The sequence below is a fragment of the Amblyomma maculatum genome, chromosome 7 (assembly GCF_055883805.1).
Source record: "Amblyomma maculatum isolate TAMU_Amacu chromosome 7, ASM5588380v1, whole genome shotgun sequence".
Taxonomy (NCBI): domain Eukaryota; kingdom Metazoa; phylum Arthropoda; class Arachnida; order Ixodida; family Ixodidae; genus Amblyomma; species Amblyomma maculatum.
This window is the reverse complement of record NC_139350.1, coordinates 114124480-114138146: the sequence shown is the minus strand read 5'-3', so window position 1 is coordinate 114138146 and position 13667 is coordinate 114124480. Positions and strand designations below refer to the sequence as shown.

General features: G+C 42.7%; 1 protein-coding gene across 3 annotated transcripts in view; it reads right to left on the bottom strand.

Annotated features, from left to right (window-relative positions):
• LOC146184459 (aurora kinase C-like) overlaps positions 1-13667 on the bottom strand; it is a 172705-nt gene that overhangs the window by 111201 nt on the left and 47837 nt on the right. The window contains exons 6-7 of one of the 3 annotated variants that reach the window (XM_084609393.1): positions 10167-10256; positions 8276-8368 (exon numbers count right to left, since the gene is read on the bottom strand). In XM_084609393.1, coding sequence (XP_084465519.1) covers positions 8276-8368; positions 10167-10256 — 183 coding nt within the window. Of the gene's footprint in view, positions 1-8275; positions 8369-9232; positions 10085-10166; positions 10257-13667 lie in introns of those variants that run through there. The other 2 variants (XM_084609395.1, XM_084609394.1) reach the window with 2 other exon arrangements.

The following is a 13667-nucleotide window of genomic DNA, read 5'->3' as shown; positions in this document are numbered from 1 at the left end:
GGATACCTATTCGGGTATGTGACTATATAAGCAATTATTAAATTGAAGCGGATTGTCTCTTTACAGAAAGGCCTTAGGAAATGAATTCCATTCTGTTATTGTTTCGGGGAAAAAAAAGTATTTAAAACAGTTTGCACGGGCCTTCATAAGTGTAACCTGATAGCTGTGAGAGCTTCGTATAGGACGGCACGAATGCTGTTGCAAACAGGGGCTTGTGTTTATGTTCAAGTTATTCTTACACAACAGATAAAAAAATTTTTCCTGAAGCTCTTTTGCCGTTTAGACAGTGGAGGAAGTTGTATTTCATGTATCATGTCAGTCACACAATCTCTGTATCTACATTTTTATAGAATGAATCTGGCCGCCCTTCTTTGAACCTTTTCAATCTTATCAATTTGTGTTGACTGATACAGATCCCATATGACGCTCGCGTATTCCAGTGTTGGACGTACCAGCGCGAGATAGGCAGTCCGCTTTGCATTTTTGGAAGCAAGCTTCAGTTTCCTTCTAATAAACTACAACTTATTTTCGGCTTTCGAACAAATGTTATAATGTGTGAATTCCAACTTAGATTAGAGGATACAGTAACACCAAAATAATTAAAAGAGCTTACGCGTTTTATAAGTCGGCCCACTATTTCATAACGAAATGAAAAAAATATTTAATTTTGTTTGTCACTGTAATATATGGAGTTTTGTGTAATTAGTTTTCATTTGGGAAGTGGTGCACCATTTATTATACAGTTCAACGCCGAATTTAATGCCAGCTGGTCTTCTAGCTTTGAAATGACTGAGTAAAAAAACAGTCACTCGCAAATAGCCCGACTGTAACATAGGGAGGAAGTCAAATTGCAATGTTCTTGACATAACATAAACATAATATGGGCCCCATCACAGACCCCCGAGAACACCTGATGACATACCCAGGATGTCGGATTTTGCGCTGTCTACCTCCACAAACTGGGTTCCGCTTGTGAGATAAGCTTTTATCCAGTGTACAATATGTCTGTTTATACCAAGGTCAATCAGTCTGTTAAGTATTTCATCTTGGGGCACGCAGTCAAATGCTTTAGACATGTCTAAGCAATTTGCATCCACTTGATTCCTGTCATTTATTGCTTTTAAAAAAATCATATAGGGTTTCCATAAGTTGAGTAACAGTAGACAGCTTCGGTTTGAAACCATGTTGATTAAGTCTTGGCTTCTTTGTGCCCTCAAGGTATTTGGATAAGCAGTTGGCCACAACGTGCTCAAGTATCTTGCAACAAGTGTAAGTGATAGAAATTGGTCCGTAATTGTCAGGGGTGTGCTTTTTTCTGGATTTGTGTACTGGCAATACCCTGGCCTGGAGCCAGTCATTTGTAAAGAATGTTGCTTCAGAGATGCGTTGAATATAAAAATTAAATATTTATTGACCCACTCCGCGTACCGCATCAGGAATTATTAGGAATAGCATCAGGATCGGAAGACCTTTTTGTGTCTAAATTAAGTACAAAGGAAAACATACATTTTTGAAATAAGGTAATATCTGGTTTGTCAGACGGTGGGGAGCATAGTTTACTTCTACAATTTTGGGGAAAGGAGGTGGAAGCGCTAAAAACAGATTGAAAATTAGCATTACACCTGTTAGCGATTTCTAGTTTATCAGTAATAACAGAACAGTCCACTGTAATAAGCCCTATTTTTCATTCGAGGTTTAAAGGTGACGCCAAAAACGCTGCGAGGGAATTTTCATAAATTGCGTAAGCTTTTCTCAAAAAGTAGTGATGATTTGGTAGTTAAATGATGGTTGGTAGCGAAAATGTTTGGTAGTTAACTCTAGCAAGACCGAAGCCGTCTGTTTTCGGCCCCTTAGCCTTACAATTACTGTAAATAATACTCTGCATCTAGAAAACAACATTATTCAAATTGTAGACAAGTTCAAATCGTTCGGTGTTGTAATAGACTCTGCATGAGGTGGTCGGACCATATAATGTACGTTGAAAGCAAGCTTACTAGATCTGTAGGCTTCCTTTTGAGACTTCAAAACGAATTTTCCCCAAAGCAAAAGCTCTTTATTCACCACTCTATGATTCAATCGCACAAAAACTACTGTCGCCTCATTTGGGGTACAATATCCAAGTTCAGTTCAGTCGTTCAGTCATGTCCGACTCTTCGTGACCCTATGGACCATGTCACGCCACGCTTTCCGGTGTCTCACTATCTTTCTAACAACACATAACTTCATCTGCAGTGCCTCGAGGATGCCGTCTAACCATCGCGTTCGCTTCCAACCCCTTCTCAGGCGACCCTCAACCTTTCCCAACATCAAATCTTTCTCCAGTGACTCCTCTCCTCTCATCAGATGACCAAAGTAGCTGAGATTTAACTTTAGAATTTGACCCTCCAATGAGCAGTCAGGGTTTATGGTCGACAATATCGACCGATTTGATCTACTGGCAGTCCAAGCAACTCTCAAGAGTCTTCGCCAGCACCACAATTCAAACGCGTCAATTCTTCGGCGGTCAACCTTCTTTACAGTCCAACTCTCAAATCCATACATCACAACTGGAAAGACCATAGCACGAGTTATACGGATCTTGGTTGGCAGACTAATGTCTCTGCTCTTTAGTAGGCGGTCAAGGTAACCATTGCACTCTTTCCCAGAAGCAGGCGTCTCCTAATATCATGACTGCAGTCTCCTTTCGAGGTAATCTTGGAGCCCAAGAAGAGAATATCTGTCACAGCTTCCACTTCTTGTCCATTGATGCTCCAGGACTTGATAGTTCAAGACGCCACGATCTGTCTTTTTAATGAACAGTTTAAGCCCAAACTTCTCACTCTCTTCTTGTACGCGCATCAGAAGTCTCTTGAGTTCCACTTCACTTTCTGCCAATAAAGTGGTATCATCCGCATATCTAAAGTTGTTGATACGTTTTCCAGCAATCTTCACTCCAGCTGAAGACTCGTCCAGACTGGCCTTCCCCATGATGCACTCTGCATATAGGTTAAATAGGCAGGGTGACAGTATGCAGCCTTGTCTCACTCCTTTCTCAATCGGAAACCAATCAGTAAGACCATGCCTCTTGTCCTCCATACAAGTTCCTGAGGAGACAGATGAGGTTTATTGGAAATCCCATCTCTTGGAAAGCTTGCCACAATCTGCTGTGATCTACGCAGTCAAATGCTTACGCATAATCAATAAAGCAGAAGTAGATGGGTTTCTTGAACTCTCTTGCTTTTTCCATGATCCAACGAAGGTTGCCAATTTGGTCTAGTTCCTCTGCCCTTGCGAATCCCACCTTGCACGTCCGGAAGCTCCCGATCCACATACTGCTGCAGCCTTCCTTGGAGGATTTTCAAGATCACCTTGGTAGCATGACAAATAAGCGCGATCGTGCGGTAGTTGGAACAATCTTTGGCACTGCTTTTCTTTGGAATGGGGATGTAAACTGACCTCCTCCAATCCTGTGGCCTCTGCAGGGTTGTCCAAATCCTCTGACATAATGTACGCCGAATGTTAACAGCATCATGGTTGAGGTTTTGAAGCAACTCAGCTGGAATGCCATCAATTCCGCAAGCTTTGTTCTTAGCAAGGCTGGCTAAGGCCCATTCAACTTCACTCTTCAGTATCGTTTACTTCACAGCGTTAAATTGTCCCCTCAACGCTTAACCGACTTCTTGAAGAATATTGCCGAACTTAAGCCTTACGAAAAATACTTTCACACCAGAAGTAAACAATAATGGGACGTTCGTCAAACGAGGACGTTATACGGTAACGAGAGCCTTCGTTTTACTTTAGCATGCATACTAAATCAATACAGCATATAAAACCCAAATATCTTTACCGCCTCAATTAAGGAATTTAAGCTGTATTTCATCAATTCCGCCCTGTCTTTCTGTAATTTCTGTTCCTTGCCTTGAACATTATCATATGAATAGTCACTTCAAGTTAATTAAGTTTTGCAATGTTGTGTACGTACTGTTAGATGATTGTTGGCGGTTAATTTACTTTGCTAGCTTTTATTGCGCTGTTTCATTTGTATACTAGAGCTTTTTCTGTGCTTCACAATTTTCATGTTATATACGTGTACTCTGCTCGCCTTCATCTCACACGTCTTGTTGCTCAGACTTTACTGCGTCTCGGGCATCTCTCAAACAATTACTATAGCTTTTCGCCTGAGGCCCATTTTCTTTATATTACTGGAAATAAAAACGTTTTCAATAAAACAAGTGTTGCCAGCAAGTTGCATGACTATTATAGGAAGTGAGCCTGCGCTTGCAACCCCGCCATGACAGCGAGCCTCGTACCTTATGTTTCAGTTAATGGCTGCCTGCTTCTCAAGATATCCGGTTAAGTTACCAGTCCCGCTCGACATCCGCAGCACACTCGTGAATACGAAAATTACTTCGAACTGCCGCCTGAGTGCTGGTCTCATAGGGAGCAATTAAGCTACAGTGGATCGTGTTCCACGCGACAATTACGAAAATATTGCAATCCTTTTCAAGAATCGAGATCAAAATGGATACATCTCTAAGCATTAAAACATGCGATGCAGATTTGTGTGAATGAACACATCTACAACACCGAGAGGAATGGTTGAAACTGAGACTAAAAGGAAGGTGCCGGAGTCCAGAGGTCTGAAATAATTACGACACCATGACAAACTCCACAAGGCCTCAACTCATGTCTCGGCTCAGCGTGTACGCAACCGCGGTGTATGACTTCGACCAATGGTAAAGGCGGTTGTTAGAGCACCCGGCCACCGCGGCGGATGACGCTGTTTGGCATGCCATTGAATGTAGAATGGCGAAGCTTAGGTTGTCGAAGTTCATTTGCAGTCTTCCCCAAAAGGCGCTTCTTTATCTGATCGCTCTTTTACTGCATCCTGGGCCGACAAGGCAACAATTCATAACGAAAGAGAACGAGATGTATTTTAGTGGAGTGATTAAAATTGTAAGTTTGACATTTTAAGGATGAATAATGAATGCGTAATGACATCGCAAAAGCGGTGGGTATGCACGCGCCATGTTTAGCCTCCTCAGAAGCGCGCCCCCGCATACTGGGCACTCTACTATATATACTACAATCGTAACAGGTTAACTTATGTATCTTCTTTGGAAGCATATAAGCAACGAAAACGAAGGGAGCCGGGGAGTCGAAAGACCTACTCTTTTCTTTTGAAGCCGCTCGTAGAGGGCTGATTCTCGTGGAGGACATTCGAATTCCCAGATTCTTGTCTCTTGCTTGGAACTAACCTACGCATTGCAACGTTGCCGCAAATGAAGGTGGTAAAAATGGAAACTTGCAACTAATACGTTATTTCAACAGCCATGATATGCGTATTTAACGGAATGTCTGTTCGCCCTTCTTGTACCAGATTGACTTTTCGGATGCGGCTAACGGCTGCAATATAAGCGTGTGGCACCGTCCTCGGAAAGAGGAGTTTTGGATTAACGTCTAAAAGTGACTAAGGAAACAACGCATGCCGCAGAGAAAGAGTAATTGAAATGTCGCATATTTGCGGTATGTAATGTTGCACAGTCCACGAGTGCCCGTGTGTAAGATTTGTTAACACGTGGTTACCATTGAACACCGGGTTTCGTCATACAACCTAAGGCGGAGCAGCTGAGTTCCTTAACTACTGAAGAAACGTAAAAGGGCACGCCGTCAAATAATTGCCTCTATCGTACTGACCGTTTTTTACGCTGTTCCAAACGCGGCCAGTATTTGAACACTTCAGAAATGCTTCATCTGAACGCACCTATTGGCACAAAGGAAACAAAGGAGAGTACACCAGTCCGAACTTCAAAATTCTCCAGCGCGTACTGGACTGATCGCCAATCTGGCTTCGCTTTGCGGCCACAGATGTCTTAGTTCGAAAACGCATTTAAAATCCTACCTTTCTCTGCCAAGGTATAAGGCGGCAAACATTAAATGCATTAAAGGCACCACTGTGTCAGCTGACATGTGCACATTTAAAGACGGGTGCAGCCGCAAATGCAACAACCTCAATTGTATTTCGAATGTGACGAGGATTTACACTATAGTTAAACGAGTATTTTGAGCACTTTCTGGTTGGATCAGGCAGATAGTTGTTCATAGCCAAGCGCGACTAACGCTGAGATGGAATTCCAAGAGTAATGCACCAGATTACGTCAACCACGCTGGAGCTTACGTGCGCGGCTATGGAATATATGGTATAAATATATGTTATGAAATATATTTGGTATGGTGTATATATGGTATGCTTTTCACATACATGGTATGCATATGCAAACGCACTGAACAACGGTAGAGGGGTGGAGGGGAAGCCTCAGTTCGCAGGTTGGGCCTAAGAGTGTTCTGCCTGCGAACTGAGGCATCACCCCTATAGCCTTGTTCTATGCGCTTTCATCATCATCATCATCATCATCATCAGCCTGATTATACCCACTGTAGGGCGAAGGTCTCTCCCATATTTCTCCACTTAACCCGGTTCTGCGCTAGCTGCATCCACTTGACCCCTGCGAACTTCTTAATCTCATCCGCCCCACCTAACTTTCTGCCGCCCCCTGCTACGCTTTCCTTCCCTTGGAATCCAGTTTGTTACCCTCAGCGACCATCGGTTATCCTCTCTTCGCACTACATGTCCTGCCCATGTCCATTTCTTCTCCTTAATTTCCACTAGAATGTCGGTAACTTGAGTTATTTCTCTGACCCACTCTGCACGCTTTCTATCTCTTAACGTTACCCCTACCATTTTTCGTTCCATAGCCCTCTGGGTTGTCCTCAACTTAAGTAGAACTCTCTTGGTTAGCCTCCACGTTTCAGCCCCATAGGTGAATACAGGCAAGATGCAACTGTCGTATACTTTCCTCTTGAGCGATACCGGTAAGCTGCTAGTCATAATCTGCAAGTGCTTGCCAAATGCGCTCCATCCCAATCTTATTCTTCTTGTTATTTCCTTTTCATGGTCCGGATCTGCGGTTACTACCTGTCCTAAGTACACATATTCGCCTACTACTTCCAGTATTTCGCTACCTAATGTAAACTGCTGTTCATTCCCGAGGCTGTTGAACATTACCTTAGTCTTCTGCATATTGATTTTTAAGCCTACCATTCTACTTTTCCTGTCTAGATCATCAATCATTATTTGCAGTTCATCCCCCGAGTTGCTTAGCAAGGCAATGTCATCAGCAAATCGCAGATTACTGAGGTATTCTCCATCTACCCTTATCCCTAACTGCTCCCATTCGAAGTCTCTGAATACTTCCTCTAAACAAGCTGTGAATAGTACTGGGGAGATTGTGTCTCCTTGCCGAACACCTTTCTTTATGGGAATTTTGTTACTTTCTTTATGCAGAACTATGGTTGCTGTGCAGCCACTATATATATCTTCCAGAACTTTCACGTACGGCTCGTCTACCCCCTGATTTCGCAGTGCCTGCATCACCGCTGAGGTTTCAACTGAGTCAAATGCTTTTTCGTAATCAATGAATGCTATGTATAAGGGCTGGTTATATTCCGAGCATTTTTCTATCACCTGATTGATGGTATGGATATGGTCGATAGTAGAGTACCGTTTCCGAAACCCTGCTTGATCCTTTGCTTGATTGCAGTCTAAGGTTGTCCTTTCTTTTGTTCCATCTGTTTTGTATATACGGAAACGTGATTTTTGTGGTTGCATTTGAATCCGGGCACAAGAGTTGAGTAGCTGACGACTATAACTACTTGACCAACCCGGTGGGCTACGCTGTGAAAATGAACCATGAGGTACAGGAGCTATTTGGAAGACTTTTTCTAGGACATCTCTTAATCTCTTAGGTATTTTAATCTATCCCTCGCCGAGATGAGAAGAATTCATGGGATCAGAAAGAAATAGGGTCTCCTCCTAATAGGATTGAAAAATATTGTGTTTGGTAATTGAGGTGTAATTAGCTCCTCGAAAAGTCTCCACGGAACGTGGTAAGTGGAGCTCGGTTACCACTCAACAAATAGGCGGGCGTGCAACAACACAAATCACACCTTCAGAGGCTGCTCAGGATAGATGCAAGTGACGGCAATATTACGCCTGAAGCATGCATGCAATAAGCTAGGGGACAAATTTCCGGACAGCTGTGCGTGGAAGGCACGTAGGTGCACTGTTAAACATGCGGATTGAAGAGACGTCAGTGTGCACTAGCTAATGCACGCACTCTTACAAAGATAGCCGGCACTATAAATTTTACAAGCTTCACTAATAATGTTATGCAGCCGCAGTGCAAAACACCGAATATACTGAAAAGCGATGTTTAAGAGGAGTCCAAAGACTTACTTTTCCTTCGAGACTGTCGTGCTGCTGTTAGAGGGATGACATGAGGACATTGCTCTGGCATCGACTTGCGAAGGTTCCGCTTTGCCCTCATCTCTGCAAATAATGACGTTGTGAAAGAAGAAATAAGTAAATCAAGTCGCAATGAACGCGCTGTTGCAACAGACACAAGGTACGTATTTACCCGAATGGTATCGTCCGCCCCCCTCGTTCTCAGTTCATCTTCAGATTTAAGGGAATGCAATATAACTGAACGGTAGCCTCCTCAAGAGTTGAATGCGTGCTTTTTTGCATAAGGCTTAACCGTCTATTGCGACTTAGACAAGGACAGACGCTGTAGCGAAAGGCTGAAAACATTTCGTCTTCTTGTTTTCTTTAATGAAGTGATATGAAACAGTACGCGGGCGAATTTCCTTACGAATTTATTGAAAAGCGGTAGCCAATGCCAGGTTATATCCTAGGACTCCATGGTTGAGTTGACATTCACCTTTATATCGAGTCAACACTGCAGGTGTTCGAGCGCGTCGTCAGAGAAAACATGCGAGTTTATCTTTCGTAAATTACAGAAATTTAAGGTGTCGGATTTTTTTTTCAGCCTGCCATAAGGACATACCTATTTCTCTAATCTTGTAGAGTGAAATCATTAGCACAGAAGTTAGGAGACTAGGAAGATCGTCTAACGTTTACGTGTCTTCCCCGTGTTTGGGTCCACCGAGGAGCGAAGCAGATACTACGGTTTTTGGCCTCCCGAACAAACCGCCTAAATACCTTTAGTATGGTTTGTCCTACTTTATTTAGAGGGCAACTTTAAAAAAAGTTGATTATACAAGATTCGGAACAGTGGAGGGCTGCCGAAATTTCGAGAACCTAGGAGTTGTAGCGTGCGCTAAAATCGCAAGTGTATACAGCGCCTTGCAAACTGCATAAATTGCTAATTGGTGGGTAGGAAATAAAACGCACCGTATCTCTCACACATCTCTCTGGACGCCTCATTTAGCCACACGCGATAAGAAGGAACTAGGAGAAAAAAGAAATATGTACAATAACGGTAATATATGACCTATTTTTGTAGCCGGGAATCTTTTTTGAACTGAGATTGCAGCGTCAGTTTGCTAATGAAAGAGTGTGCTAAAGAACCTAGCAATATCTTGCCAATCACTGTCGGTGCATGTCTTAAAGGGTTGAAGTAGAGCAAAACAGCGGACATTTTTTTTCCTAAATCAACGCAAACAGGAAGAAGATATACCAAGTAGAAGAAAAAATGACTCTGAAGTGGTCACCGAATTAGCTTCCACCACCAAAGGTTGAATGCAATTTGATATGTGTCAAGACTGTTAAATTTGGGGCGCTTTCTGCTGCTTTCAAAATAGATCACTCTATAAAAACAAAATCGTTGTGTTCGCGACTATCGAGAAGAAAATTATTATTCCGAATGTCAGAATTAGACCGCTTTCTCTGTGAGGATTAAAAGCCAGTGACGACTGCACTCTGCCTCTAGGTACATGCAGCCCCCGCAGTTGTATCCGCCCAACTCGTTCTACCGACGAGCCATCGTAACGACTCTTCTAGATAAGGTTCAAAGCAATAGACGCCATATTAGGAATGAAAAGGCCGCGTCACGCTTAAATGGCGCGTGCAATGCAGTATTTTAGAGAGACGCCTACAGTCAAATTATTTTGTGGCTGCACTGCTTATGAGGCGCGTAATGTATAAGAAGTTATGCGTGCAGTTCTATATAATTAGGGCAGACGCCACCCTACTGATTTTTTTGCACACACTTCTCTAAACATGACCATCGCTTTAAGTACTCTGAATCGCTAAGCGGAATTTGAGTAATGGTGTAGAGAGGTCTAAAGCAATAACATCGGCTAGTAAAAGGAGTCGGAACAATTACTCATCTGCAGCGCCTTGCAGGCGCCTTGTGGATCCTTTCTTAACGTCCTTGCGGCTTCGCTTCACGCTCTTGCGTTTTTGTTCAATTTTTCTGCAAAAAGTAACGTTACAAGACAATTAAGAGGGGTGACGTAAAATTTGGGTAATAACGGGCAATGACAGCATGTAACAGGTGCCCATATAAAGACAGGGTAAGTAGTTGCCTTCCTCAGACCCCAAAGTGAGTTTCGAATGTCGGGAGACAGTCCATCCTAAATGTGGGTCTCTTTTCATAGCTTGAGCTTAAGCCAGGCTGTCCGGCATTGCCATCAAAATGCGACTTAGGCTAAGATTGAATTCGTAGCGCAGTGCTCACCATTATTTCAACCGCACTCCAGGCACACTTGCGCTTAATTTTAACAGTTCCTGATTGCGTTCCGTTCTGTATATATGCAAAGACAATTTACATTGACGAGTTTGAACCTTGGCAGGGAAGATGAGAGCCTGAGTACTTTACTGAATCAGCGTGGCAGGCTGCGCCGTGAGGAAATTGTGGAACTTAGAATGTCGGAGTATTTTGGGAGTCTTCCACAAGACGTCTCTTACTCTCGCTGCCCTTTTCCTCTTTCCCACTCAGCATGGAGAACACATGGAATCAAAGGGAATCAAATGTAAGCAGAGCTTTAAATAAACTTTGAGCAATCTTAGGTTAAGAAATTACGCGTAATGAGTTTTAAGAAAAATCATGGTTGTTCCTGTAATGGCCATGCTTCAAGGAAGTGGTCCCATGATCCCTGAGAATGTAGCGCATATACCACTCGCGCAATTCGGCGGGGGTGCAAGAACACGAATATCAACGGCAGTAGCTGCCACGCTGATAAAACAGGACTATGTAGTGCACACACTGTCCCGGGCTTTAATTTTAATTTCCCTGCAGCAGCTTCTCTGCGAGATGCATAACTACACCCGTAGTCAGGCGGAATGAAGAGACGTCAGTGTGCGCCTATCGTACACTAGCTGCAACATACACCCATCCACAACTGACCACGACTATAAATTTAACTATGGGGACATATAAACTGTTTTAGCCGTGCTTATGGCATAAAAGAAACGATGACAGCGGCGTTTAAGAGGAGTCGGGAGGCACATGCTTCGTCTGTGCCTCTAGGCTGCTGGTAGAGGGCTTCTCCTCGCGCACAGTTTTGACGACCTCTCCGGCCGTCTACGTGTTCGTAGATGTCGCCTAATCACAACATTGGCGCAAAATTGTTAGCCTGACAGACGTACAAAGAGTTTGCTTCAGGCACTAGGTTCGTATTTAACACAAGGGACTCGTCGCCACCATTCGTCCGTCATTTATATTTCGGAATGCGGCTAGGTTGCATTATAAACCTAAATGTACCCTATTTCGATGCTAAAGGTTTGGCATTGGGAATATGGTTTAACGTCTCAAGGCGAAGTATGGAGCGATGGGTACCGTAACTAAAGAATAAGAGAAATTTCGCTTTTTCTGTTCTTTACTGCGCTGATATTGCACGGTACACGGGCGACTTCTGGTTCGAATTTATTGAAACGCAGTCACCAAGCCGGGCTCAATCCTGTTGCCCTCACGTTTAGAGGCCATGTACCATAACTATGGAGCCAACGCGAAGCCAACGCGATGAGGCAGTCAATGCGCATTTGTTTTTCTTTTCTTGAAAATTAGCGTTTTCGAGTAGAGGTTAGTCATTTTTTAACTGTTTAGAGCGCCGAGTATACTAGCGTTTTTGCATTTTATAAACTGGCATGGTTGTCATGAATGAACAGCTACAAATGCGTAATTCAGACTAGGTTTCCAAGTGTAATAGTCAAAAAGGTAGTCATAAGAAATTATTTACCTACGTTGCCAGAAAATGTTATCTGCTGTTCATTGATGTCCGCCAGCTATTGCACCCAAGTGACGCAGGAGAAGCCTTCCCGTCTCAAAAGTGTTATGTGTAATATTACTTGTCGACTGACTTTAAACACCTGGTACGTGCGTTAGTCCTTTCCTTTCTTGCACTTCAGTTTCTTTGTTATTTTTCGACAACTAAATATAGATCAAAATAGCTGTCTTTAGGGCTCTGTTTCCAAAGAACGTTCAATGTTTTAATGATTAGGAGGAAAAAGGGCTGTGCGTTCAATAGGAATGTGTCTACGAGTGAACTTGCTGTGTGGTGTGAAACTGTAAGAAAAAAAAAGGGTTTGAATCTCGCTCGGTTGTACATTCACTTTGCAGTCATTAGTACCTCTAGATATCAGAGTACAAATAATATTATTGGTTTTTAGAAAGAACATTTAAACATATTCGAGACAGATGAAATCATGAGTTTTCTCAGTGATGCTGTGTATCTAGAGGCCCTTTTCCTCAAGAATTTCTCCAAAGCGAGGGAGAAATACAGAGCGGGGGAACCTTCCGTTCATTACAAAAATGAAATATGCATTTTGGAAGACTCCAACACCTTTGTAGCCTATATTTTTGTGTGGCCGTTAGGCCACTACTCCGGTCGTCCAATGACGCTAATACTAATTCTACAAACACGTACGAGGCAATGTGGCACAGATTTTGATGGATTTCATATTAAACCAGTTAAATATGTAGTGAATCTCTTAGCACAATACTTAAGCAACATCTTTAAGGAAAATAAAACCGCAGCAGGCACAGGACGGAGGGTGGAGACAGCACCACCTTCTGCGGTTTTATCTTCCTTAGGTGTCACCCAGTGACCTACACATCTAAACTGCAAAGCTGCAGGTTTAACTTGTCGCTCACATGAGGAATATTTCTGCATGAATAAAATATGCAAACATAACTTGTTTTCGAGGGAGGTGATAGAAGCAAGACGATAAACTATTGCTCAATTTCTATTCCTCTTTTCTCAAAGGCTCTTGAAAAAGTAATGCTTAAGAGAATCGATGGGTTCTTTTCTAAACATGCCCTAATAAATGCCTCTCAAATTGTATTCCGAAAGGGCAAGTCCATGTAATCTGGTTTACTCTTGCAATGAAAATTATTTTAAATAATATCGAAGCTAAAAGTTTGAATCTTGGTATTTTCATCGACTTTATAAAAGCTTTAGACCGACGTAATCATCAAATACTGCTCTGTAAACCTGAAAACTATGGTGTCCGTGGTCTTTCCCTCCAACTCTTTCGTTCTTATTTAAACATGCGCCAGCAGGTCGTTTCGGTCAATAATCACAAGTCTAGCTTCATTTCCACTGAATGTGGTGTCCCGCAAGGTAGCTTTCTCGGCCTGTTCGTCTTTAATGTTTGTACTAGCGACCTTGCGAGCATATCCTATCATACAAGTTGTATTCAGTACGCTGACGACACAAGTTTTTTTCATAGCGGCAATTCTGCCGCCGAACTAATCAATAGTAGAATCTGCTTATTTGTGGTCCCCAAAATTGGTCCACCGCTAAATATTTATTTTATTGAGTTATCAGCCGTAAGGCCGTTACAAGATGAGTACAAATACATGCAATTAAGGAACACACAGCCA